General features: G+C 36.3%; 1 protein-coding gene across 1 annotated transcript; it reads left to right on the top strand.

The window, feature by feature from the left end:
* The first annotated feature begins 324 nt into the window (after positions 1–324).
* On the top strand, positions 325–22,876 carry LOC145990543 (pickpocket protein 28-like). The gene is made up of 10 exons (XM_083126237.1): positions 325–431; positions 4,060–4,174; positions 7,348–7,520; positions 9,979–10,061; positions 13,230–13,354; positions 14,161–14,431; positions 14,937–14,999; positions 16,176–16,296; positions 20,492–20,577; positions 22,563–22,876. The coding sequence occupies exons 1-10, from the start codon at positions 325–327 to the stop codon at positions 22,706–22,708; spliced, it is 1,290 nt and encodes a 429-aa protein (XP_082982363.1). The 3' UTR covers positions 22,709–22,876.
* Positions 22,877–24,582: the final 1,706 nt, after the last annotated feature.

Below are 24,582 nucleotides of genomic sequence, written 5' to 3'. Positions count from 1 at the left end.
AGCTGAGAAATCACAGTCAAAATATGCCATGAGCAGGATGTAAGCGATAGCCTAATTGAGAAGCCTAAAACTAACAGTAGTGTTTTTTTTATATTATTTTTGGATATTGGTTTTCTTTATAAAAGTTCCATCTCATGACAGGTATAGTCTCTAGTAAAACCTTAACAATCTTAAATTTTTTTGCACAACAACACATTTGTTATTATTTTTTGCAGGCTGATGTGGATATTATTTCTTGTAATGTCTTTTGCAACTTGTACCTATCTCATAAGGAAAATATGGATCAAATGGGATGAATCCCCAGTTATCTTGACCCTTTCAAGCATGCGTGTGAACATTGGGAAGATTCCATTTCCAGCAGTAACTGTGTGCAGAAACTGGATGATGGATGAAAATATCAATATCCAGCAAATTGGAAAAGATCATGAAATGTAAGCATTTGCAGATATCCTTAATGTTAGCACCTGTGGCAAGCGAATGTAAAATATTCCAATATAGAGAATTGGAGAATTAACTGAATTAGTGGTACAGGGATGTTTTGTTATTTGAAAGAACACAGATTAGTTCACATACTAGGGTGACCAGACACATACATTAAAAAACGAGGACAGAGCATATCAAAAAAGGAGGACAAAGTCATAAAAAAGAGGACACCGCAAAAAAATGGCACCACATTGCCATTACTCACCATTTAAGCAATATTAAAAAAAAATTGGCAACGCTTTGCTCGCAGATACTTTTAGAGTGATCTATTTCAATAACGTCCTCTTACCAAAGCAAAGAAAGCAATCTCCTAATCTGTTATTTAACGAATAACAAAGAATATCTACAATTTGAAGCACAGAATTTTACTCCTTTTCTAATTCTTGGATATTAGAATGAAATATCCCCACAAGTGAATGCAAATGTAACAAGTAAGATTTATTTTAACTTATTTCCAAAAACCGAATTAAAGTTTTAGGTAGTTTAGATTGTTTCAAGAAATATGATTTTAATGCCAGGAACATTTCTAGCACTCTTTCAACAGCAGGGGAAATAACAGCCACATCATATTCGTTTCTTCCATCCTTTTAAAAGCTGGATATTTTCTTGCAAGATCATTGAAAGTAAATATTAATTAATAATCAAAATTCTCACTACGCGTTTCTGTATCGCCTATGTATAACTCGAAAAGGATCTGTCGGATCTCCGTGGCGGAGTGGTTAGCACACCGCGTCACAACGCCAGGGGTCCCAGATTCTAATCCCGGGCCTGGTATGGGTGTTCTATGTGAGTGTCCCTTCATCAAAATCGTCATATCATCGCTCATACCCATCTTCGCGATTAGCTAAAAGTGTCAGAAAAGCGAAGTAAAATAAACCAAATCAATCAATCGAAAAGGAACTGCACAGACTCAGTCGTTAGGGCATCTGACTACCATGCGAGAGAGAGGTTCGATCCCGGGGCGGAGATCCAGGATTTTTTCCACCTGTTCAAGCGGCTCCGACGCTCACCCAGCGTTGTATAAAGTGGATACCTAGAGGAAACTCTGTTGGGGGGGGGGGTAATGGTGGCCACTGGTGCTGATCACATCACCCCAAACCTTCGGCCGCGATCAAGGAAATGTGGGGCTCTAACTCCACACACCCTATACGTCTTCATGGCGTGGTGCAAGGCACAGGGGAGGACTTTACTTTTACAGTGCATTCCTGCAGTCTCAAAGGGCGAAGCAACGAGTTAGAATAATACTAATGACTAGGCTGTGGACTTTTGCCTATTTTATTTATTTGCAGTAAAACACAGGCTTTAATGTTTAAAGTTCGTTTCATGGTGTTTCTAGTCCGAAAACGCATTTTTATAGTGCCTATAAATGCCTTTTCGAGGGTTGTATCTATTTCGCTTAATTGTGCCAAAAAATTGCTATTCTGCAATTTTTGCATACTTCAGGTTTTTATTACGTGCCTTTGGCTTTCCCTACATTGAAGAAGGCTTTGTTGATGTTATCTGGTATTCGCCAGATTTGAGGCTCTCAATTGGAACACTATTTACATTTTTTTGTTACAATGATGCAAATTATTTTTCATCGTTTGTTCAAATGTGCACAGTCCTTAGCACAAGCTCTTTTTGTGAGAATTACTTTAACTGACGATTCCCCACAAATGTGAATTTCGATCAAAAGAGTATTAATAGTTTGTTAATCGTTAGCGCACTTTTATGTATAAACTGAAGTTTTAATACAGTATAACTGTACTATATTGTACAGAGAAAATTGAAATAAGTTCACATTCATTACCCATTTTATTATTATTTTTTTAATTTTAGGGTGTCTATTTTCGTGCATTTTTAGTATATAATATCTTTTTAAGTGCCTATTTTAATCATTTTTGTGCCTATTTGAGAGGTTTTTAGTGCCTATAAATCTGCACCCTACTAATGACTCAGTCGGGAAAGTGATCGTGTTCTGCTCCCAGATGCTAGGTGAGCATTGCTCGAATACTTAACGCACCCCAAGTGATATGATGATTGTTATGTGTGGAAGCATTCTCTACGCAGCACATTTGCTATGGTCGATGCCATACTCTTTCCAAAAAAGGAGGACATTTACCGATTCTTAAAAAATCCGCCCGGACGCCGGACAGACACCTAAAAAGGAGGACATGTCCGGATAAAAGACGACGTCTGGTCACCCTATCACATACATACACACACAGAGAGAGGGGGTGGGGGAGTGGAGGAGGAGAGAGAAAGACAGGATTGGTTTCCCAATGCAATACTTAGTTCTAATCACCTATAACACCATTAAGTCTTGTTTCAATGATAACCAAAAACTCAATATGCTCACCAAGGCAGAATTTATTTTATTTTAAAACATAAACTAAATGTTACATTTCAACCTTCTTCTTCAGACTCTGTACCAAATACAAATGAAATAAGGTACAAAACAGGAAGATATATCTACACAAAAATCACTCCCCTCCAGACACAAGATTATTAGAAAGTTGTTTATCTGGAACATTCCTTTCGAGGTGTTCCAGCAGGTGGTCATCTCCTGTCAACTGTTGTTTCACCTGACAGGCGATTTAGATAAACATTTCCTTTCATCTGAAATGTGGCTGGACTCCAAGGAGGGTATATATCTTCCTGTTTTGTACCTTACTTCAATTGTATTTGGTAGAGTCTCTGAAGAAGACCTTGCTAGAAGGTTGAAACATAACGTTTAATTTATATTTTAAAATAAAATAAATTCTGCCTTGGTCAGCATATTGAATTTTTGGTTAATCACCTTTCTTACTCTACTTTACAAAATATGCAGAATCTGTATACCTCAGCTACCAAAACATTATAACAAACTTTTAATAAAAGAATTTCAAACCGTTGATATTCCTTTACCAGTGAATGAAATGGGATACCACATTCTTTCTCATTTGACCTTTTCTCTGATTTAAGATTCTTTGTCTTTGTAATGAACACATACTTGATTGATTAAAACATGCATAACAAAGTTGTTGAATTTATTTCAACATAGTAAAATAATTGCTATAATGTTCTCCTCTGTGCTCATTTTACCATTATCTTTTTTTATGACTTGGATAACTATATTGATAAATTGTTATGCAATAATAATGAAACTTTTGAGTGGAATGCAGAAGTTTGATGTGTTTACTCTTTTCAAAATACAGCAATCCTACGCAAGGACCTAAATGATATAATTAGCTAAGGGTTTTATGTTTCCTAATTGGGGGGGGGGGCTACGTACTTCTCATGTTTCTAGTTCTTTACTCTATTTCTGCCCTTTAAAGAGCTTTCAGACCAAAGTGACAAATGACACAGGCACCTCTAGCCTGTTGAAAATTATTCACTGCACATGCACAACCACCAGAACAAGGCAACATGATGTACAACATGGAGAAATCAGGCAGCCTGAGAAACAATCAAGCAACAAGCAATATGCGAAGCTTGTCATGCATGAAAGGTTCTGTTTATTTTTGAAGCTGTTCTTCCAAGGTGATCCATGATGCTTTGGACTAATAGCACTCTCTTATTTAGCATGAGTAAACTAATTATTTTCTTGTTTTATAGATTGAAAATTCTATGTGCTCTTAAAGGATCCTTCTACCCCAGTAATGTAAATATTCCAGAAATTCCAGACTGCTTGGCTCTAGGAGACATTCACGACAATCTGGATTTTTCTCAGGTTAGGATAATGTGTAATAAATAAAAGTGTGTGTGTAGGTGGGGAGAGAGGGGGGATATTCATGAATTAATTATGCTATTCTTAAATATCTGTCTGGTAGTATAAAACTCCATAGTAATTTTGTGTAGGTACGAGGGAACTCGAAAAGAAGGCTGAGAATATAAGATATAATGTAAGGATATCTCTGAATGTTTCAAACAGGAATATGTGAATATGCATGAAGAAAATAATACATGATAATGAAATAATACAATGAATAATGTAGAGTATAATATTGAGTTTTAGTAAGAATCATTACAGGAGGAAACGAATTTAAGCTACACTTAAAGATTGTTAAAAAAATGTATTCTACATTCTGCACAGACAGGTTAAACTTGATTAGGCCAATGGTATGAGGGAATCTGAACCACCATGTATTCCAACTGGGACTCTGACTTGTTGTCTGGATATACATAGAACTTAAACTCAGTAGGAATATCCATTAGAAAACAATAGGTAACATTAATATTGTTATCATCAATCATGATCACCATCTAATAAAAATGCTCTTTGGACAGTTTAATGACACATAGCAATGGAAAAATATTCTCTTCCCTTATTATCTTGCCAAGCATATGAAGAAAGTTCGTATTCATTCAAAGACAGTACAGTCAAATCAAATTAATCAAAACAATTTAGGAAAAATGAACTGATTTTAATGTAAATAATACATATTAGAGTAGAGAAGGGTAAGACTGCACGTCGGGTAAGACTGCGAAACATTTTCTTTAGATGAAAATCATACACGGTTGGCACCGCTGCTCCACCGTCACTTCGCCAAGATGGAAGCTAGCCATGGATGTTAGTCAAGAGATGCTGGTAGTTCGTTGCGCTGAGAGAAGAAAGTGAGAAGAATTTTAAGGTGTTTACTATTTATTTTGATACTAAGTATTCTTAGAATTTCTTCACTGTAAATGTAGAGAATATCACGATGTTGATTCATAGAAGCAGCTGTGTTAATGCTGAGTACACCTGTGTATTTGTTTTCATTGCATTGTGCAATGGCTCGACAGCATCACGTGCTTTGTTCCCAATTGCAGCACAGAGCAAGACCGCAATAAATTCCAGGTGAAGAGATATTTTACAAATCTGCAGTAATTATTTATTGGATATATATAAATTTCAACCATGCCGTGTATTTAATATGGATGAATCTGGTACCAGCAAAGTTCCTTGGCAAACTCCCAAGCTGATTAAGGATCAGTTAAGAAAGTTGTTAGTGGAGAAACCATCACTGCTGTATGAGCGCATCAGGAAGTTTCATTCCTCCTGCATTCATCTTTCCACAGAAGAGAATAAAAGAAGAGCTACTTGATTATCCCCTCAGGGGTACCGCCATCTGCTATTGGTATGATGATGAAAACGAACATCCTTGCTGAAGAAGACGTATTAAGTTTGCTGGCATCGTCAAAAGAAAGAGTACAGTTGCCCTGGTTGTGATGAGAAGTACAGCAAACTCCCAGTCGAGGATTGGATTCAGTGTGCCAAATGTGACGAATGGTGGCACGAAAACTACACCTCGTATGGAACAGGATGCTTTACTTGTGATTTGCGTTAGCAATCCCTGTTGACAAGAAATTGACGTCTCTCAGAGTTATCTCTTTATGTACAACCTTTATTTACACTTCTACCCTCTGCCATATATATATATCCTTTCATTACAAATCCAACATCAACTGCTCCCGGTTGACTTTTGCCCCCAAAACACAGAGAATTGCACTTCTCACAACTTTTCTCTACGAGCGCACTATTTACTATAGTGCTAACCCGCCAGCACAGTTTATCACGCAGAGGTCCCTACACCATCCTCGTATTAAGTGCAGTACATCTTATTAGAGCTACGAGCGAACTATTTACTACAGCGCTAACCCACACCCGTAGTTTATCATGCAGAGGTCCCTAAACTACGGGACTCACTCTGTGTGTATTTCTATACATCCATAAAAACGGCCATATTCCATCCGGCCTTGTATCGAAGTCTCAGCGAGCCTGGGATTCTGAGATGTATGAGAGAGACCATAACAAGTTGGAACCAGTATTAATACCTCCGACAAATGACCCACCCCCAAACTGCCGGGGCAAGGCCCTATTGTTACCTTTCAAACAGGGAAGCCGTTGAGAGAACCCAACCATTGGCTTCCCCGACTACCAGGCAAAAAGCAACCTAGGCCAGAGCAAGTACACAGAAATTCACTTTTACATACACATTTCCCTTTTTGCAGCTGTATGCGTAAAAACCACACAGCATCCCCCAGCCGAAGACTTGATTCACTGTGCCACATGTGAGGATGGCATGACAAATGCTTCTCATATGAAAGAGGAACTTTCTTTAGTGATGTGTGTTCCTTTTTATAGAACCTTCAAACGAATGTGACTCTGTTTAGAAAGTGATAGTACGATGTGCATTCTTACCCAAACGTGATCGCAGTCTTACCCCACAGTGCAGGTAAGACTGGAGAGTTGCATGGTCATGCTTTTCGTTTGTTTTCTGATGACATATTGTTTACTGGGCTTTCGGAAATTTACTGTGTGTTACTTTTTCCATATGTTACTATAGATTCAATAAAACATAATGAACAAAAACTGCGCAGTCTTGCCCCATCTTACTCTATGTTTCAGATTGCAATATCCAGGGGTTTGTCCATAATCTTCCATCTGGGAGAGATGTTGTAAGGTCATTTTTAGGGGGGGGGAGCATATGGGGAAAATGTAGTGCAAAAATTACTGCAAATAGATATTTTGTGAAAATTTTGTGTGCAATGGGTGTTCGAGTGTGTCAATAAATCAGTGGTAAAAATTTTCTCCGGAATATGTACATGAAAGAAAATTGTGCATCAAAACTTTTATTTAGTTTTACATTATCATAATTTCTATTGCAATTTCCACACTGAAACCTAATTCAAACTGAAATTTTATTAATAAGTAACGCAATTGCTTACTGGTATTCCATGTATGTAATACACATCAATATTTTGTAACTAATCCCTTAAAAGCAGGAAGTATGTTGCAATAAGTATTCTGTTGGAACAATAAATGAAAAACACGTTACATCTTTTTAAGCACAAAGATAAAACAAGTGTGCCTTTTCATATTCCCATCTACTTAAAAAATGATGTTTATTACTTCTGTTTCAGCTTGATTTCTACAAGAATATAACACCTCTGATTCAGGTAAAATCTGACATAAAAAACAGGGACATATTTTATGAAAAAGAAGCAGCTATTTGGAACAAACCTATTCTGACAGATTATGGAATCTGCCAGTCATTCAATATTTTACATGGAAGTGATATGTACAAAACTGGAGAGTAAGTTCCTTATCGAATTTCAAACTCAAATAAAACAGGGTCATTAAAAAGACCCAAAGAGTTTAAAAACACACTATTAAAATTTTTTTGAATATATTGAAATAATTTGAGTGTTAAAATGAGATGAAAGGACATTAGTTTTGGTGGATGTGAGATGTACAGTCACGAACACTTCTGGGTTGTAACAAACCCACTTTAGTCAGTTTAATATATGCAACACAGAAGTGTCTGTGATATAGTACAAGTAGGATATTATCCACAATCTGGGGGTGTAACTTCATATTTAGAGTGTATCAGGGGAAATTTAGAGCCAAAATAAACCATAACGTTGGCGTTTTTGTTCTAGGGGGTGTTGGGGAAATTTTGAAGAGGTGTTGGGAGTCTGTGGGTAAATGCTGAGTTGGTGAACTCCCATGCAGCATCAATGTTGGTGTGATAGGAGACCATGCAGTTTAACTTTATCATTCAGCAAAAAGTATAGTTTTGCACAATTCCTCAATTAGGCCTACTTTGCAAGTCACTGATCAATAGTAAATAGCACAATAAACGTAGGGCCTTCCCAATGGCATAGTGGTCATTCTATCACCTTGCAAGCAAAGGGTCCTGAGTAAAGCCATTAGTGGTTCAGATCCTGTGTCACCTCCGGAAATTTGGACAATTCTTTTTTTTATTATTATTATTCTAAATTGCAAACGGAGTCCTCTCTGGCAGTGATCACCCTATACTCTCCCTAGGTAGATTTTGTTTCAGGGCCTACAACTTATGTCAGAGCATGCCATATGTAATTCCTAAGAACTTTGCAACTGAATAGTGATCATAATGGGACCCCTGTTGGATCCCTGCCTGTGCACATGTGGTACTAAGAACTTTGAATAAGGGCATTCTTTGCCAACACCATACTGGGAAAGTTGAAGGTTAGTTGATGTCTAACCGTCCCAGACATATACAAATACCCATCCATCTCCGCTAAAGTAATAAATCCCAGGCGTAAGCCCATGGGATATAACATGACCCTTGTTCCCAAGCATAGGATATGGCATCATCAGCACACATATGGCTTAACTTCCTTTTAATTCCTTTTTGTGGTTTTGCCCTCCAATCCGCCACTATTCCCCCCTCCTTTTTGAGACCCGTGGGCGAGCACTGCACAGAGCAAGGAACCTCCCACTTGCTGATAATCTGACTTTAAAACGTCATGCTCGAAGCTTTTGACTTCAGTCTGTTACCCTCATCGACACCCTCACCAGAGACTATCGCTGAGATTCTTCGGTGGTAACAGACCCTTCTTACGAAGGTAAGAATAATCTTCTGTAACTCTCTAATATTTAGTATGGTAACTAACTAACTTCTATATTTCAAGTATGGCACACTTTCTGCCCATACACTACCGTACATACAAACACCAGCATTTACACTAACACCCACACCCAGAATTAGCTAGGATGACAATAAGTAAATTCATTGGCATGGTGACACACCTTCATTGGTAGGAGAGCTATGTTTGTATTAAAGGAACTAATGTCAGAAGGGCCATATTTGTACACCTGCCCTTATATCATTGTTTACACTGTACAAAGTGAAGGATTCATATCCGTTAGCATAGCATCTTAAAATGTAATCAGCCCAAAAACCCCCAGGGGCCAATGTAGTCATATTGTAAGCATTACTAAGCCTTAAAAGCTTGTAGATCATGATTCTTGTATCACATCTTATTTTTTTGTCTTTATTTGTTTTGTTGCTTATTTAACTATAAAACCCAACATCTTGCTCTATCTGTTATCCCCCATGATTTCCAATTCATATGAGTCCACAGTGACTGCTGTTAGCCTAGAGGTTTACTTTAAGACGAAGACTTAAGAGAAGACCTGGAGCAGTCGTGCGTATGAAGGCACTCCTGCCCCCACAGTAGAAAGAGACGTCTAGGATTATACTATTTAATGTAAGTATTCCCCACACACATACACAGACACTCCCATCTCTTTTGGAATACCTCTCGCAATTACACTTTCTCCCCACTCAGGAAGTTACTAGCTTTATACTTTATGCACTAAGGTAGGCAAGGCTAGTCCGTAGGCATATCAGAGGAAGGTATGTCTCCTACTCTTCCCGTGAACTCCGTATATGGATAAGCTAGGTAGAGTAGAGTGACCGGCCGACGATCCCCACCACACAGGTACGCCCCTGTGTGCCTCTGTCTCACCCCAGGACGTGACACCTGCTTAAAATATAGGTCTAGTTCCAATTAGTCTCTCTGTGAATAAGGTTGACTTCAAAAGCAAACTCTAGCAACACCTTCAAAATTCACTGCACAATGAACGCAAAGCTTAAATGTAGAATTTGGGTGAAAGAATTGAAGGAGTTTCTAGCTATATAACAATCTGGACTACTACAATTATTTAAAACACTTGCCCCCCCCCAAAAAAAATAATTAATTGCCCTTATAATTTTCTATTTTTAGAGAAATTGTTCATAATGACTTAGCAGAGATGTTGCCAAAAGCAAAAGACTGGACTCCAGAAGGTGGCTACATGAGCCCTCTCAGTAAGCATAAATTACATATAATTATGTCTTAGTGATATTCCTTTTATTCCAATACGTCATTTCCAATTCGTTTTTGATGTTTCTCTCCCCTCCTCATTAGGAGCATTGCCAAAAGTTTTTTTTCTATGGAGGTGAGGTTATTGATAAAACTTGAATAGTAGAAATAATAATAATAATTTTTACTATGATGGTTATGATTGTTGTTATGCAATAATAAATCATGTAAGCTAATAAAAAATATATTTCAAATTATTATTATTATTAAATCACTGATAAGACTCTTCTACTCAATCCACTAGATTATAAATATATAGCACAAATATTTTCCTTTATTATTTATTTATTTATTTGCATTTAATTCAGTTAGTATGTTGATATGCATAGTTATTCTATTTTGTTATAAACTTTTACACACCTTGTTAACAAAAAGCTCTACAAGTTAAAGTGAAATATTAGTCATTATGTTTATGTTATGTGACTTCACACATAAAAAAATCTTTTTTCAAAAAAAAAATTAAAGCTGAGGCAACCATTTGTGTTCTGGTTTAAGTGGTGGAAAATGAAAACATAACTTAGTTCCTGTGTTTCACACTCATTTTTTCTATCTAATGCAGTTTTTACTTCACTTATTAGGTTTGAATACTAACTGAACTTATTTATGTTATTACAATACAATGTATCAAACGTTCTATGTTTTTATAACTTAAAATGAAGAATGCAAATTTCCAGGGGTAGAGTCGATTAAATGTTTAACCCCCGTTCTCCTTCCTGGTGTCCATGATCCTCATTCCTATCCAGAATATTTTTTCTGGTGGGGCCTAAATTAATTAAACACAAACCATGGGGTGAATAAATGTTAGGGGACAACAGTACTGAAATAACAGCATGTAATGTGCCCTCTGACATGCACTATAAATTATATTCTTTTTGTTTTGAATTGTTGTGAAAGTTTGTGCACTTGCCAAAAAACTGCTTGAGCTCCTCTATAGTTAATTCAACAAAGTGCAAATGCAAACTAGACTACGAGGATGTTCATCCCATTATATTTCAATATCCTCTTTACACCAAACAAAGAGAGACTTTTTTTTAAAAAAAATGTAATTGTAAAATAAATACCTCTACCAACTTCTTTATCCTCTTTAATAGTGCTGGTAAAAAAAGGTAAAAAGGTAAAGTGTTCCCCTGTGCATAGCACCACGCCATGAAGGCGTATAGGGGGTGTGGGGGTAACGCCCCACACTTTCTTGATCCGGTCGTGAGTGGGGGTGATGTGATCAGCATCACGCCCCTGACCGCCTTTACCCCCCAGGGTTTCCCCCAGGTACCCATGTTATTCGACGCTGGGTAGGCGCCGGGGCCGCTTCCACCGTTAGAAAAGTTCCCGGATTTGAACCGGCCGGGGATCGAACCCGGGACCTTGAGCATGGTAGTCAGACGCGTTACCGACTGAGCCACCGCGGCCACCTTTTTAGTGCTGTTGCATTGTAATCAAGGTGTCCCAGGTTTGATACCCGGTGGAGGCACATAGTGGTTCGGATCCCACTTTAAACTGTAGGTCCAGTCACGATTATACTGTGCATAAAGTGGACTTAAAACACCAAATTAACAAATCAATAAAATTGGGTTGACATCTGAAAATTGTATATATTCAAGAAATTGTAATTTGATGCAATTATATCCAAGAGAGCAAGGTAGACTTACTTCAAATTTACATTAAATTTCCAATGCAACTCACATGACCTTGCAGGATATTTCCAGAGCAAGTCTGCAAATTTGCAGCACATTAAAAGCAAAAGTATTAATTACCAACAGTTGGCCCAACATAAAAACATACCATTGGGCAATGGTGATTTGGCCATGGTTCCAACATTGGCCCAATGCATGTTTTTATACGTTGGGCCAACATATGCTTTTAAGTTGGCCCAACATACTGAAAACTAAAGAATTTATAGGTTTGTGTTCTGATATATATCAAAATATTTTTTGTTAGGCCAAATGTAAACAATAGTACAAGTTATTTATGAAAATATGAAAGAAAAAAATCACTTTCTCAGTCACATGGTATCATTGTTTTCAAGGCACTGTACCTTCAAGTGGTAGCACAAAGACTTTCTAGAGATTACTTAGTTTTCCATCTTTCATGGAATTTAGTCTGCGCATAACATTGTTTAACCACCTTCACTTCACAATAATACCTGTAAGAATGTTCTTGTTCTACTACAGCTAAAGAGACAAACAATAATCAATTACCAACACATCTTTCATCCATGGTGGTTTACAAAGAACTGGCGAATGACTGCAAGTTAAAAATAGCTTCTACTTTCATTTAAGAAAAAATATTATAATTCCAAAATGTTCTCTGACTGAAATATTCGAAAAGAAACACTGTTACATGTCACTTATTTTACACTCTAGAATTTACAGCATACTCCTGAAAGTTGTCTTAGCATAAAAAAGTTGTTTTCCATGGTTGGGCCAATGTTGGCAACCACCATTGGCCCAACGTAAGACCAACGTCAATTTGCAAACTAACGTAAAGCCAACCATTCCCACGCAAAAACTGACATTGGCTCAATGGTGGTAGTTACTTAGACTGAGCTAACTTGCACAAATTCCAAGGGTTGCTGCAAGTTAATGTGAAACTTGCAAGGCACAATCTTGCTGGGCAACTAACACAACTGGCAACAGCAGTTGATGGGTCCAAATAAGGTAAAGAACTACAGTAGTAGGAAAAAATGATGCATTATTACAAATGGGATTTCTAATGCACGTTTGTAACTATTGATATAATTTTCTCTATTACACCATTTTTTCCACTAGCCCTTTACCTATTTCAGATGAACTGCTGCAGTAGGGTTTGAGGAAAAGGTAGAACACTTGGTGTAGAGCTGGTACATATAACAGATAAATCCAATCAAGAAAGAAAGAAAGCTAAGAAAATGAGGTTTTCTACGATTATGTTGGTTAACTGTTCGTTATTGAAAGATACTAAAAAAATTGTGACCCATCTCTATATTCTCTTCCTTCCACATACAGTATACATTCAATTATGACAGATCTATTGGCAACTGTGTTTTTGTAATATTCAAGTTTTAAACTTATGGTAGTATTATCATAGATTAATTGAGAAATTGATACAACTTCATTGAAGTTTCAATCTCATTCCAGCTGCAAATGAATCTACTTATCCCAAGAGGTCAGACACTAAAATGATCATTGGAGGTCTTTCAATGAACATAATGAAAAACGACGAAGTTAAACCAATTCTTAAACCTGGAAATGGTTCTTTTTGGGTAAGCTAACAAAGCATTACATTTAATGAACAAACATTGATATTTCAGTAATAAATTTCTATTCACTGTTTGATTCATGTGTTTTGCTTGATGAGATTCCATCAGACCTGAATTTATAGTTACTTAGATTTGTTTGAAATATTCTCACCTTAGGTTAAGATTCACAGGGTCCAATGAAATAGAGCTGCTTTTGAGCAAGAAACTGAGTACCCAGTACAGTTGTGAATGCATTCATTAGATGCAGAGTATTAGTGAGTTTATTATGGCCTTCATATCATGGGAGTCTGGAAGGGTGACCACGGTCCCTCCCTGGAAAATGGGTGTTACCTAAACTTATATTAGACACACATATATTTCAGTCATAGTAATTTATGTTAATTATTGGAATGGTGTTGCAGGAACCTGATAACTTCAATCTGAAGAAGTGTTTTTTGAGGGGGCAATGAATACTATGGGTGGAAATATGCCTCGTTTGCCTTCCCTGGAAAAAAATACCTTGCTTGTCCCTCCCTTGAAAAAATCCTGTTGACATCCATACTTTATATAAAGAAAAATTATTTTCATGATCTGTGCTTGGATGTAATTCATTTACTACTTCGATAAACACCTACTAAATTCTTAGTTTCCAAAAATATCCTTTCGTGGAACTAGGCAAAATATGCATATAATGTAAGAAAATTAACAGAATGTGTTTCATAGAACAATGATATACAATGCAATACAAAATGACATAGATTTTGAGGGGAGAACGATGAAAGGAAACATTCACACACACCCAAAATACCACTTTTCTTTGCTGTTCACAGGTTTCAATTCACCATCCTACTGCACTACCAAATATGCTGAAGGATTCTACTGAATTACCTGAGAATAAGTTCATGAGAATTGTTCTCTCTCCAACCATAATTTACTCCAATAAGAATCTAAAAAGTTATCCACTCACGAAGAGGAAATGTTTATTTCCAGAGGAGAGAGATCTTGCATTTTTTAAAACCTACAACTACATGAACTGTGAAATGGAAGTCTTTGAAGAATTATCTGCAGAAAAATGTGGTTGTGTTGGACTTCATGTACCAAGCAAGTAACCATATATGTGTGTGTGTGTGCTAGTGTGCATTTTTAGTTGATCATCAATTTCACTGTATCTGCTATAGAAACACTTTTTCATCTCCACTTGTCATCCCACTTCGAGCACTTCGTGTTCTGTAACATCTGCCAAAATTAAATGGGTGGTTCTATATGTTTGAATCACCCTGTATATGTGCTTGATCATCAAACAAAGTGCACAATATGTCATTGTATTTAATATGTAGGTAATTAATAATATGTACCACTTTCTCATTTAAAAAATATCAGGCGACGCATCTGCTAAAATCGATTTTTTACACCAAAATATATTTCTAAATTAATTATTCATGGTTGCAACCATTACACCATGACAGTAGACATAAATCACAGCAAATTTTTGGGGGGGGATAAATGTTGAGATAGTCATTAATTTCATACTAAATATTATCAATCAAGAAATAATCTACATTTTTTAAAGAGTGGTAACTAAAAACATCTTAATAATTTATTACAGGACTCCAAAACATTCCATATTGTGGGGCAACAAAATGGAGTTGCAGGTTCAATTTGTTTATAGGTAAAGTATTAAAAAAAATCCAATTTTAGTTTACCATAAATATTACTCTTTAGTTTCAAATATGAGTACTGTGATGCAGATAACATTAGGTACATGAGATTGTGGATGTATGTATTTTAACAGGTAAATTAATTCAGGAAAAAAACAAAAAATATAACTTTAAACACTTCATTACTCAATTTTGTAAATATTTTTAATGCAAAAGAAACTATAATAATTCCAGTATTAATTTGTCCATTAGACACTTGTAATTACAGGAATAAAAGTATTTGAGAAAACCTATCATAAGAGTTTTTAATGGTAGAGTTTATTGTATATAAAAACAATTAAAAAAAACCTGTTGTGTGTCAGCAACAAGGGACAATTACAGCTGACTGCTCAGGAGAAGATCCCCAATGGAAGTGAAGTGACGACTCCACTATTAGGGTTGGGGGAGTGCACTCTGAGTCAGAAACTGGCCTCACTGTAACAGGTGCAGCGACGCAAGTCGTTGCCATATTCTTTTTGAACTTCTTTGAAATACAGACTGAAATAGTGTACTGAATAAGCAGTATAAAGCTATTCTGGGTACTGAAAAAAAAAGCAGCAACCTGTTGCCGGAAAACACACGCTTCGTGCTCTGTGTATTTGACACAAATCAACTCCTACTTACTTTCAGAAGGACAATGGCTGCAGCAAGTGAAAGACTTTCTGCTATGCCTAAAATCTACCCCAACTCCTCTTGTTTGGGGATCTTCTCGTGAGCCGACTGCTGTATTTAGAGTTATAGTGTTACTGGTTGAATTTGATACAATTATATTTATTGCTTGACATTTACTAACTTTTTATGATTACCCAAAATAATACATATTAAGCTGAGTGTGATTATCAAAGTAACTAAGAATTTCTCTTCTACAGCTGACAGTCAAGATAATACTAGACAAATTGTCCATCGTTGTGTTTATTCACTGTTTTTCATAATGTGAGGTTCAAGAATTGAATAAAAATGCCAGTAAGCAGAGAACAACCTTTGCTCCATGATCAATGCAACTCTATTCCTTAAACAACATTGAATATAGGAGAAAAAGGAACAGAATAGCTGTGGACAATTTGCCTACTTTTATCTTAGGTTCTGATTATACACATGTTAAATGATTTCTCATTATATGAATTGATTGTTAACTTTAAAATTCGTAGGTATCAACAATAAAACATACAGTCCCTTCGGTAATTGTCCAGGAACATGCTCAGATATACAATACACTGCTGAAATTGCAATAGATCAATTAAGTGAAGAGGACATCATTGAATATGGAAGGTAAAAGTTCTACCAACTGGGAAATAAATGTATTTTATTTCAAAGCGCAATTAAAGCTTGTTTATATTTTGTAAATGAATATCTTTATTTAGAGAGATTCTTACATATTTCAGTTGTCTTTGAGTTTAAACATTTATTTTATTTGTTTTCGCCATACAAAAGTAATGGGTAATGTGTTACAAAGGTGAAATTAAGATGAAAATGAATGTAACATAAGTAGTCATGTGGTGCACTCAGTGGAAACGTAACAAAGACACGTTCAATATATGACACCACATACTCCACTGCATAGTGTTAAAACTAATATTAGTGATACAAATTATAATAGAGACAAACAACAAGCTCACACAGTGAGTCAACGAAAGAAATATTTTTTCTGCTCCATAAACAGAATGTAACACCTTCAACACACAAAACTACACATTCCGCAAGAGGAATATGTGGGCGAAGATGAGAGTGACACCCATCATGTCTAAAAACTGTTTAATAAAAGAGTGAGCCAGCACATTAAAAAAGAAGACTGTTCAGCTCAATTGATTGGTTTATATTTAGAATTTTCCAGAAAGTTGCAATTCTATATCCATTGGTGCCATTTGGGTGCAAAAACTGGGGAGGCAAGGAAAGTTTACCTTCTCTTGGCACACAAGGCTTAAGCCGGCTTTAGACGAAAACATTTCCTTTAACATTTTTGCTAGCATAAATGCTATGTAAATACTTCCAAAAATTTTATAGCAGATAGCACTTTACACAAAAGCATTTCATAGAACATTTCGGTTAGCTGTTGAGATTACATTGTATGATACATACAGCATGATAGGCACATCGAGTTACACCATATATGGTGAGTGCATGGTGTTTACAATTGAAAAAAAACTAAAATATTCTTCCATACGTGTACAGTAAACATTGTAAAGTATATATTTAATCAGCACCATGCTTCTCTACCTAAAACCATTTCATACAAAGCGTAATTCCTCTTGGTTGAATAATTATCGTGTTTTAAAAATGTGAAGTGATACGTTGTTTACATCTCACATGGCCGCCATATCAACTGTGCTCATGACCTAGAGGTCGCTTCTGATTGGTTTTGGTACGAAAAATGCTACGGAAATAGGATGGATCCTATCCTTGAGAAATGCCATGAAATATGCCATGGCATCTGAAATGCCATAAGATTTCTCACTTTATGCAGTAGCATTTTGGTCATGGCACAAATGTTAAGGAAAATTCTTTTGTCTAAAGCAGGCTTTAGCATTAAGAGGCCATAATGTGGGGGCAAGAAGTGCAGGGCAACTGCCCCTGGTTTCCTAGTTGCCACTGTCTATACCTGCCATACTGTAAACTTGTGTCTAGAATTTTTTTTCTAAATGATGGAGGGCCTAAGTGTAAGTAGGTCTGTTTTCACTTTATAGCTCTTCCTTTAAAGCTGGACTTGAATTTAAATCAAGCCTGGTCAACCCACCGTGTAAGAGCATTCTCATATGCATGTGTCGATTGTGGAGTGAACGGCAGTACTGTAGCACTGTATGAGGGCCAGGAAAGCGTGAGTGAGTGCAGTACGAGGCTTCGTCGGTCCTGTTTATGAAGTGAGAAACCTCTCGTCATCTGATTTGTTAGTAACAGTCAGTGTGGCATTGTAATCATGGCAGAAGAAACAATGCACACTAGAATCTTGTACCACATCGAGCACTCCGTTGCCTCCACACAAGCCTAATTTAAATATAACCACCCACCCACCTCAGTGTTCAAAGTTGAGAAGGTAGGGAGAGGTGTTAAAATCACATGGTTCAATTTCTTACTGAAACAACCTACTGGGTAGATACCACAGAAAATTGATTTTTCAACTGATTTTCCTAAATGAGGCATAATTTACTCTACATGTCATAATTTCACTAAGTAACTTCAAGCCCAGATTAGGCATATTTTACTCTAGCTTTCGTCACATCACGTGGCTTCTTCAGGAGTCAAGACAAGAATAGTCGAAGTTTGAAACATATGAAGATAAGTTGGGTTGTGAATGTGAATTTGGTTTGGGTGGTATAGGTGTGTGTGTGTAAATACCAAACACCTTTATATTAATATATCACACAAAGGTGTCAAAATATAATAATGATACACTAATAAGAAAAGACAATGTTAGGTAGATACATGTAATAATAATAATGCAGTGGTGGCTTGTGAAAAGTGGTATGTAGATATCATACTAAAGCCAAAAGGGTTCTGTGCTTCAAGTGTGTGTGTGTGTAGAAAAATAAACACTTGCATCTTATTAAGCCACATAAAAGAATCAAAATGTGAAAAATAAATATATCCTTCTGAGATTACCAATATTTTTTCTCGTTTTAATCAACTTTCTCATGAGAATGAAAACCTTACAGTAGTTGTTCAAAATGGCGACCCTCGGCATTCATGCAAGAACAACAGTCACACCTGCTCTAACATGCCTGGAGTCATTCTGACTGTATCACAGACAGCAAGGATTCTTGCCAGTAGGGGACACAAGGGGTGTCGTAGAGTGCTACGATATGCTGTAGTAATGTCCGTATTAAATCTAGAAGCCACATCTTACCGTTGTCTTATTCCACTGTCATAGGCATCCCCAGCTAGTTTTGGCTTATAACTTTTAATGGCTCTTTTCCGGATCTCGAGTTCCTCGTCTCATGTTGGTGCTTGAGTTAGTCTCCATCCACCCTGCAAGTTTGAATCAAGGTCACAGAAACACCCTGTATATGTATCTGTTTGTGTGTCATAACCAGTGGCGGATTACCAAATAGGCCCACTAGGCACGTGCCTAGGGGCGGCAACTCTTGGGGGCGGCAAATCTTTTTTCCAGAATATCAAGAATAATAAAAAAGTGTCTTACGTACACAGTGACAATTTAGACCTATGAAACCAATGTTTCAAATCAACGGTTTGTAACACTTTCGCTTCATAAGAAAGAAACCTTGATGTGTCGGATTTATGTGTTATCAAGAAATGTTTTGTCTGCTCTGCCTCCTTCAGGCACCAATCAATTTGTTTTTAACCCGTGCTGTGGCTTTTATCGCTTACAATGACAATGCAAGCTGCCCAGCCCTTGTTGGTTTGTTTTTGTAAATACATACCACTCGATCTTCCACTAAGCTTTTGTTAATGGCCAGGCAGGAAAAAAAGACTGATTGTTTGAAACTCGCCTCTGTAACAATGCCAGTCTTAAAAAAAATAAACACACAAACACTGCTGATGAGTGAGTGCATTCAGTTTTTTGCTGGTGCATATGCGATTTGGTGTTTTTCTTTTATTTGTTTCTTTCATGCAGCAGGCAGGATGAAGCGAACAAAGTTAAGTGGGGCGGCTTATCGTAAACTTGCAAACGAAAAGCGTGAAAGAGAAGCAAGCTTACAGAAAAAGCTTGGTACAGTGGACACGTTGTTTAGGCGAAAGGAACAAGTGATTTCCGAAAGCAGTTCAAAAATTGAAGTGGAAGCGGCTACATCGAGTGAACTCTGTGAAATGCAAAATGTCAAAAATATTGTGGGTTTAGTGGAGGAAGAAAGTGCACCTTAGGTACTGTCCCCTCATTTCGTAGGAGTTCCTGATTGTGACAGTGAGAGTGCACATTTCGTTAGTTACGATCCTGCCGAGCGGTTTCTGAATGAGTCTAAAATTGACATTCTTCTAAGACGTGGAATTAATCAGAATGCTGAAAACGATTTTTCTAAATCGCAAAGACTCATAGCAGGTAAGACAAGATTTTTAAATAATAGTGTTTTTTTTCGTAAACTTGTAAATGACGAATCAATTTTGCGGAATTATTTGATATATTCGTGCAGCACTGGTGCCGTTTATTGTGCATCATGCAGGTTGTTCAAGGGCAAGACAAACATCGCAACTCACGGCATTTCAGACTGGGAAAGCATTTAAAATATTCTAGCATCACACGAAAAGTGGTGAGTGGTGAATTTAATTTCTCAATACATTACATAATTTTAGGTATAGCACATACAGAAAATGAATTGTTTGTTATTGATTTTTATCCTTTGTTTTTTATTTCAGTATGTTCACTAATTTTTATATTAGCCTGTAAAAATACTGCAAATAAGTTACTACTTTTCTTTTGAGAAGGGCGCACATTAAGTTTGTGCCTAGGGGCGGCGAGGAAGCTTAATCCGCCACTGGTCATAACATGTATGATTAAAGTTGTTTTCTTTTCTAGGGCAGCAAAAATCGAAGTCTATTTTAAAGACTTGGACCTTACTGTCATGCAAAAGAGTGAATTATATGACTGGGCCGATTTTCTAGGTATGATTTGATAGTATTAATACTAGAGGGTCATTGTATTATTATTTTACTTAATTGCTTGCATCATGTTCTGAAAGTAACAATGTATTTATCTTAAGTATGCTTAGATGCTTTTTTTCTAAATTTTATACGTATTGTGAAACAATGTATATTTATTACACTTTCAACCATTTTTATATTGTATTTTCTTATTTATTTTGTGAGCTCCAGTTTTGATGATAAAAGTAAGGTAAAGTTCTCCGAGCATAGTGTAGCACCATCCCATTATGGCACATTTAGGGGATGTGCAGGTAGGGTCCCACACAATCTTCATCTCATCAATAGAGCCGACCCCCATGGTGGAGTGGTTAGTATATCATGCTATGATTAGGGTGACCATGCATCCCGTTTTGACCACCGGGACAGTCCCATTTCAGAGTTGTATCCCAATCATCCCGTTCATATTAATAAAAAGCCACTATTTGCCCCGTTTTATAAAAGTCTAGGAGTTATCTTGAAAACCAAGCATTTCATAATAGAAAAAAATCATTGTGTGTGTTTCGTTATTTGCAGAATAAGTATGCAGTTTCGGAATTGCAACAAGAATTTAAAGTTACTGCATGAAAAGAAAAATCTAGTTGCGTGTCTGATATGTAGGGTAAGGTTTTCGGGGTAATTTTAAAATGATTGATGAAGAATCAAGCCCATCTCAAGAAGATTGGTTCTTCTGCTAAATACTTCTGCCATTACTCACCTTCAGCACTAACATCAAAGGTTGATCAGAAAGGACGAGAAACAAGAAATTATGTAAGTCGTACCAAGATCATAACAAATAATACCAATTGACAACAGGAGATCGTATTTCAGTTATTCTTTATAATGTATCATTTATTTGATCCATCCATTAATAAATATGTAATAAATAATAATAAATTTTATAAATAGGCCTAACCGGTTTTCAGGAAAGGGGGGGGGGGGCAGGAGGTAAACTGATCTCCTTGGGATGTCCCGTTTTTGGGTCAAAATATTATGGGAACCCTAGCTATGATGGCAGGGGTCCCGGGTTCTAATCCTGGCCTGGGTATGAATGTTTAGGAGTGTCCATTCATCAATTTCATCACTCATTCCCATCTTCGCAAAATAGCCAAAAGTGGTACAAAAGCGAAGTAAAATAAAGCAAAGCAATCATCCATTTTGGAGGTTATGTGATCACCACCACTGTCTGGCTGCCTTTACCCTCCAGAGTTGGTCCAGGTACACAATGATTTGAGGCCAGGTGAGCCCCGGAGAATAGGTTGGATGTTGCATTTGATGCAGGTAGTCTTTGATTCAATCCTCAATGCAAATTCCAAAATTTCTGATGTTGACTGGGAATTGTAGAAAAAATTGTGGATAAATAGAAGGAGTGGACCTAAAAGGGCTGTTGTGCCACAAAGTTTAATGTACACATTGATACGTCCTTTCCCATTTCACTAATATTTGTTGTTATTAATTATCTTTTCTCTTGCACAAATGTTTATTGTTCTTTAATCTTAATTTCTGTAATTTACCTATCACTGATAATGTCAGGATAGTGACTAACCTGCATATACTTATCTTGTAAGGGCTGTTACCATGGCAATTATGAGTGTATTTTATCTTGACTTGGAAGTTCGAGCTTCGAATTTTTTTAATAGAGTGTTCAAGTTGAATTATAAGAAGTTTAATTTCTTTGAGTGAAATGGATTTTATGTTAGACACATAAGTATTTAGTTTGCAAATAAGTAAAATAGACTTCCTTTTTCTTAGTGCAAACTTAACTTTGATTTTTATTTGGTTTGAACAACGAAGAGAGATATTACCCCATACCCTGAGAGGCATCACGTGTATGCTTTCGAGGCTTTCATGTGAATGTATTATTTGACCAAAGAATGTGTCAACATACAATAATGAAATTTCATGTATCTATGCATGGTTTATTTTGCACAATACCACATGAGTATTAACCTTTCTTTTATACATTCCAGCTAATTGTGGAGGATTTCTAGGCCTTTGCTTAGGCTTCAGTGCCCTGAGTGTGGTAGAGGTGATCTACTTCTTCACAATTCGTCTTCTTCCGAAGAACCTGGTCACTCTTCATGCTGGTAGAATGTTCAATGTGAAACTGCCTTAGGAAATTCACAGGAGGAATGGTTCAAATGTACTATGTGAAGTGTATAAGTGCATTGGATTCATTTCAACTTGCAAGTAAGGGATCCCAAGTGTTGTTGAGCAATTCAGATTCCTATACATACCCATGTAGTGTGTGACGATATCAAAATATACCTACCACCAAATTTATAGTTCCTTTGGATAATAGGCATAGGACCTGTGAGTCTCAAAAGATACTCTATGCATAGTCACATCGTATGAGTGTTTTAGACAGACATATGAATGCAGGGCTACCATATTTTGTGAAGTGATAGCTTGTGTTATCACCTGATAACCACAGTAGTTTGGCTATCGATTTTAGTGATGATTCTATTCACATTTGAACTAATGTGACATCTAAAAAGCATTTTGTGGCTTACTATGTTTTTAAAAAATGTATTTCTAAGGATTGATTGATTTATTAGCATCCATTCAACTTTACAAAAGTTTGGAATTGTCACATTGTACATGTACATTTAGAATACATCTATAAAATTATAGGCATAATATAATATAAAATACAATAGATACTATGAGATACAATATATCGTATAAAGAGAATAAATGCATGCTCAATGTTATTTTCTTGAGACAAATTGGCTAAAATTATGTTTTCTATATTCAATGTTCGCTTCATTTGTTATGACATTATGTACACACACACACACACACACACACACACATATATATATATATATATATATATATATATATATATATATATATATATACACACACACACACACACACACACACAAACATAAATTGAGCATGAAATAGTCACCTATACTTACATCTAGATAAATTAAATCGAACAGCAAAGGAAAAATAAAAAATAATGATGATAGGGCAGTTCTACTTTGTTATATTATTGTTGTTATTCCTGTCACTTACGGTGTCAATGTACTCTTGCACTGTGTAAAAACAATGTTCCTTTAATAATCTTTTTAGATGTAACTTGTATACTGGCAATGACTTTATATTTTTGAATGCATTTGATACCATGCTAAATAAGCGTATACCATTATATGTTACCCCTTTTTGGTAGAATGTGGTACTGTGTAATTCCATATGTAAGTCATTCTTTCCTCTGGTGTTGTAGGTGTGGTAGTCCTTATTTGCTGTGTGTGTATTTGACAAATTTTCATGCTTGTTAGGATTTCATATAGGTATATGCATGGAACTGGCAATATCTGTAATTCTTGAAATAATGGTTTGCATGGTGCATCTGTTGGAGCATTTGCCAGAATTCCAAGAGCTCTCTTTTGTAGTCTGAATAATGTAATGCTTTTGTTCATGTTCCCCCAGAAAATGATGCCGTACCGTAATACAGAGTGTTTTTGCTGCTTCTAGATTTACTACATTTCTTACTGTTCTTATCGCATAACAAAACCCACTAACCTTGTTTGCTGTAGCTTCAATGTGTAGATCCCACTTTAAATTTTCAGACAGTTGTACGCCAAGAAATTTTATGTTAGATACATATTCTATGTCCTGATCTTGAAAGTTAATTTCTGGAGTTTTACTGCTACAGCTGTTGATTTGAAATCTAATTGCATTTGTTTCTTTAGTGTTTACCACAAGACCATTTTTTTCTATCCACTCCGAGATGTGCGTGATTGTATTCTTTACGTTGTGTTTTAACCGTTCTGTGTTTGTTCCTGCTATAAGAACAGTTGTATCATCAGCAAAGAGAGTTGTGTTTGCATCTTTACAGTTTTGTGGAAGGTTGATGTAAATTAAAAAAAGTAAGGGTCCTAAAATGGATCCTTGGGGTACACCATATGTAATACGTTGTTTCTTTGATCGATAATTTTCCTTGTTATTATCCTCATCGATGTGAGTTATTTCTATTAT

Source organism: Lepisma saccharinum, chromosome 7 (genome assembly GCF_977018435.1).
Source record: "Lepisma saccharinum chromosome 7, izLepSacc3.1, whole genome shotgun sequence".
NCBI classification, from domain to species: Eukaryota; Metazoa; Arthropoda; class Insecta; order Zygentoma; family Lepismatidae; genus Lepisma; species Lepisma saccharinum.
Note: the sequence above shows the minus strand (reverse complement) of the source record. Positions and strands in the feature narration are given on the sequence as shown.

Excerpts from the sequence above, each read along its gene's own strand:
- LOC145990543 (XM_083126237.1), top strand. The coding sequence starts at position 325 with ATGCGTGTGAACATTGGGAAGATTCCATTTCCAGCAGTAACTGTGTGC. Across the intron at positions 7,521-9,978 it reads GATATGTACAAAACTGGAGA|AGAAATTGTTCATAATGACT; the intron begins GTAAGTTCCTTA and ends TTCTATTTTTAG. Across the intron at positions 15,000-16,175 it reads CAGGTTCAATTTGTTTATAG|GTATCAACAATAAAACATAC; the intron begins GTAAAGTATTAA and ends TAAAATTCGTAG.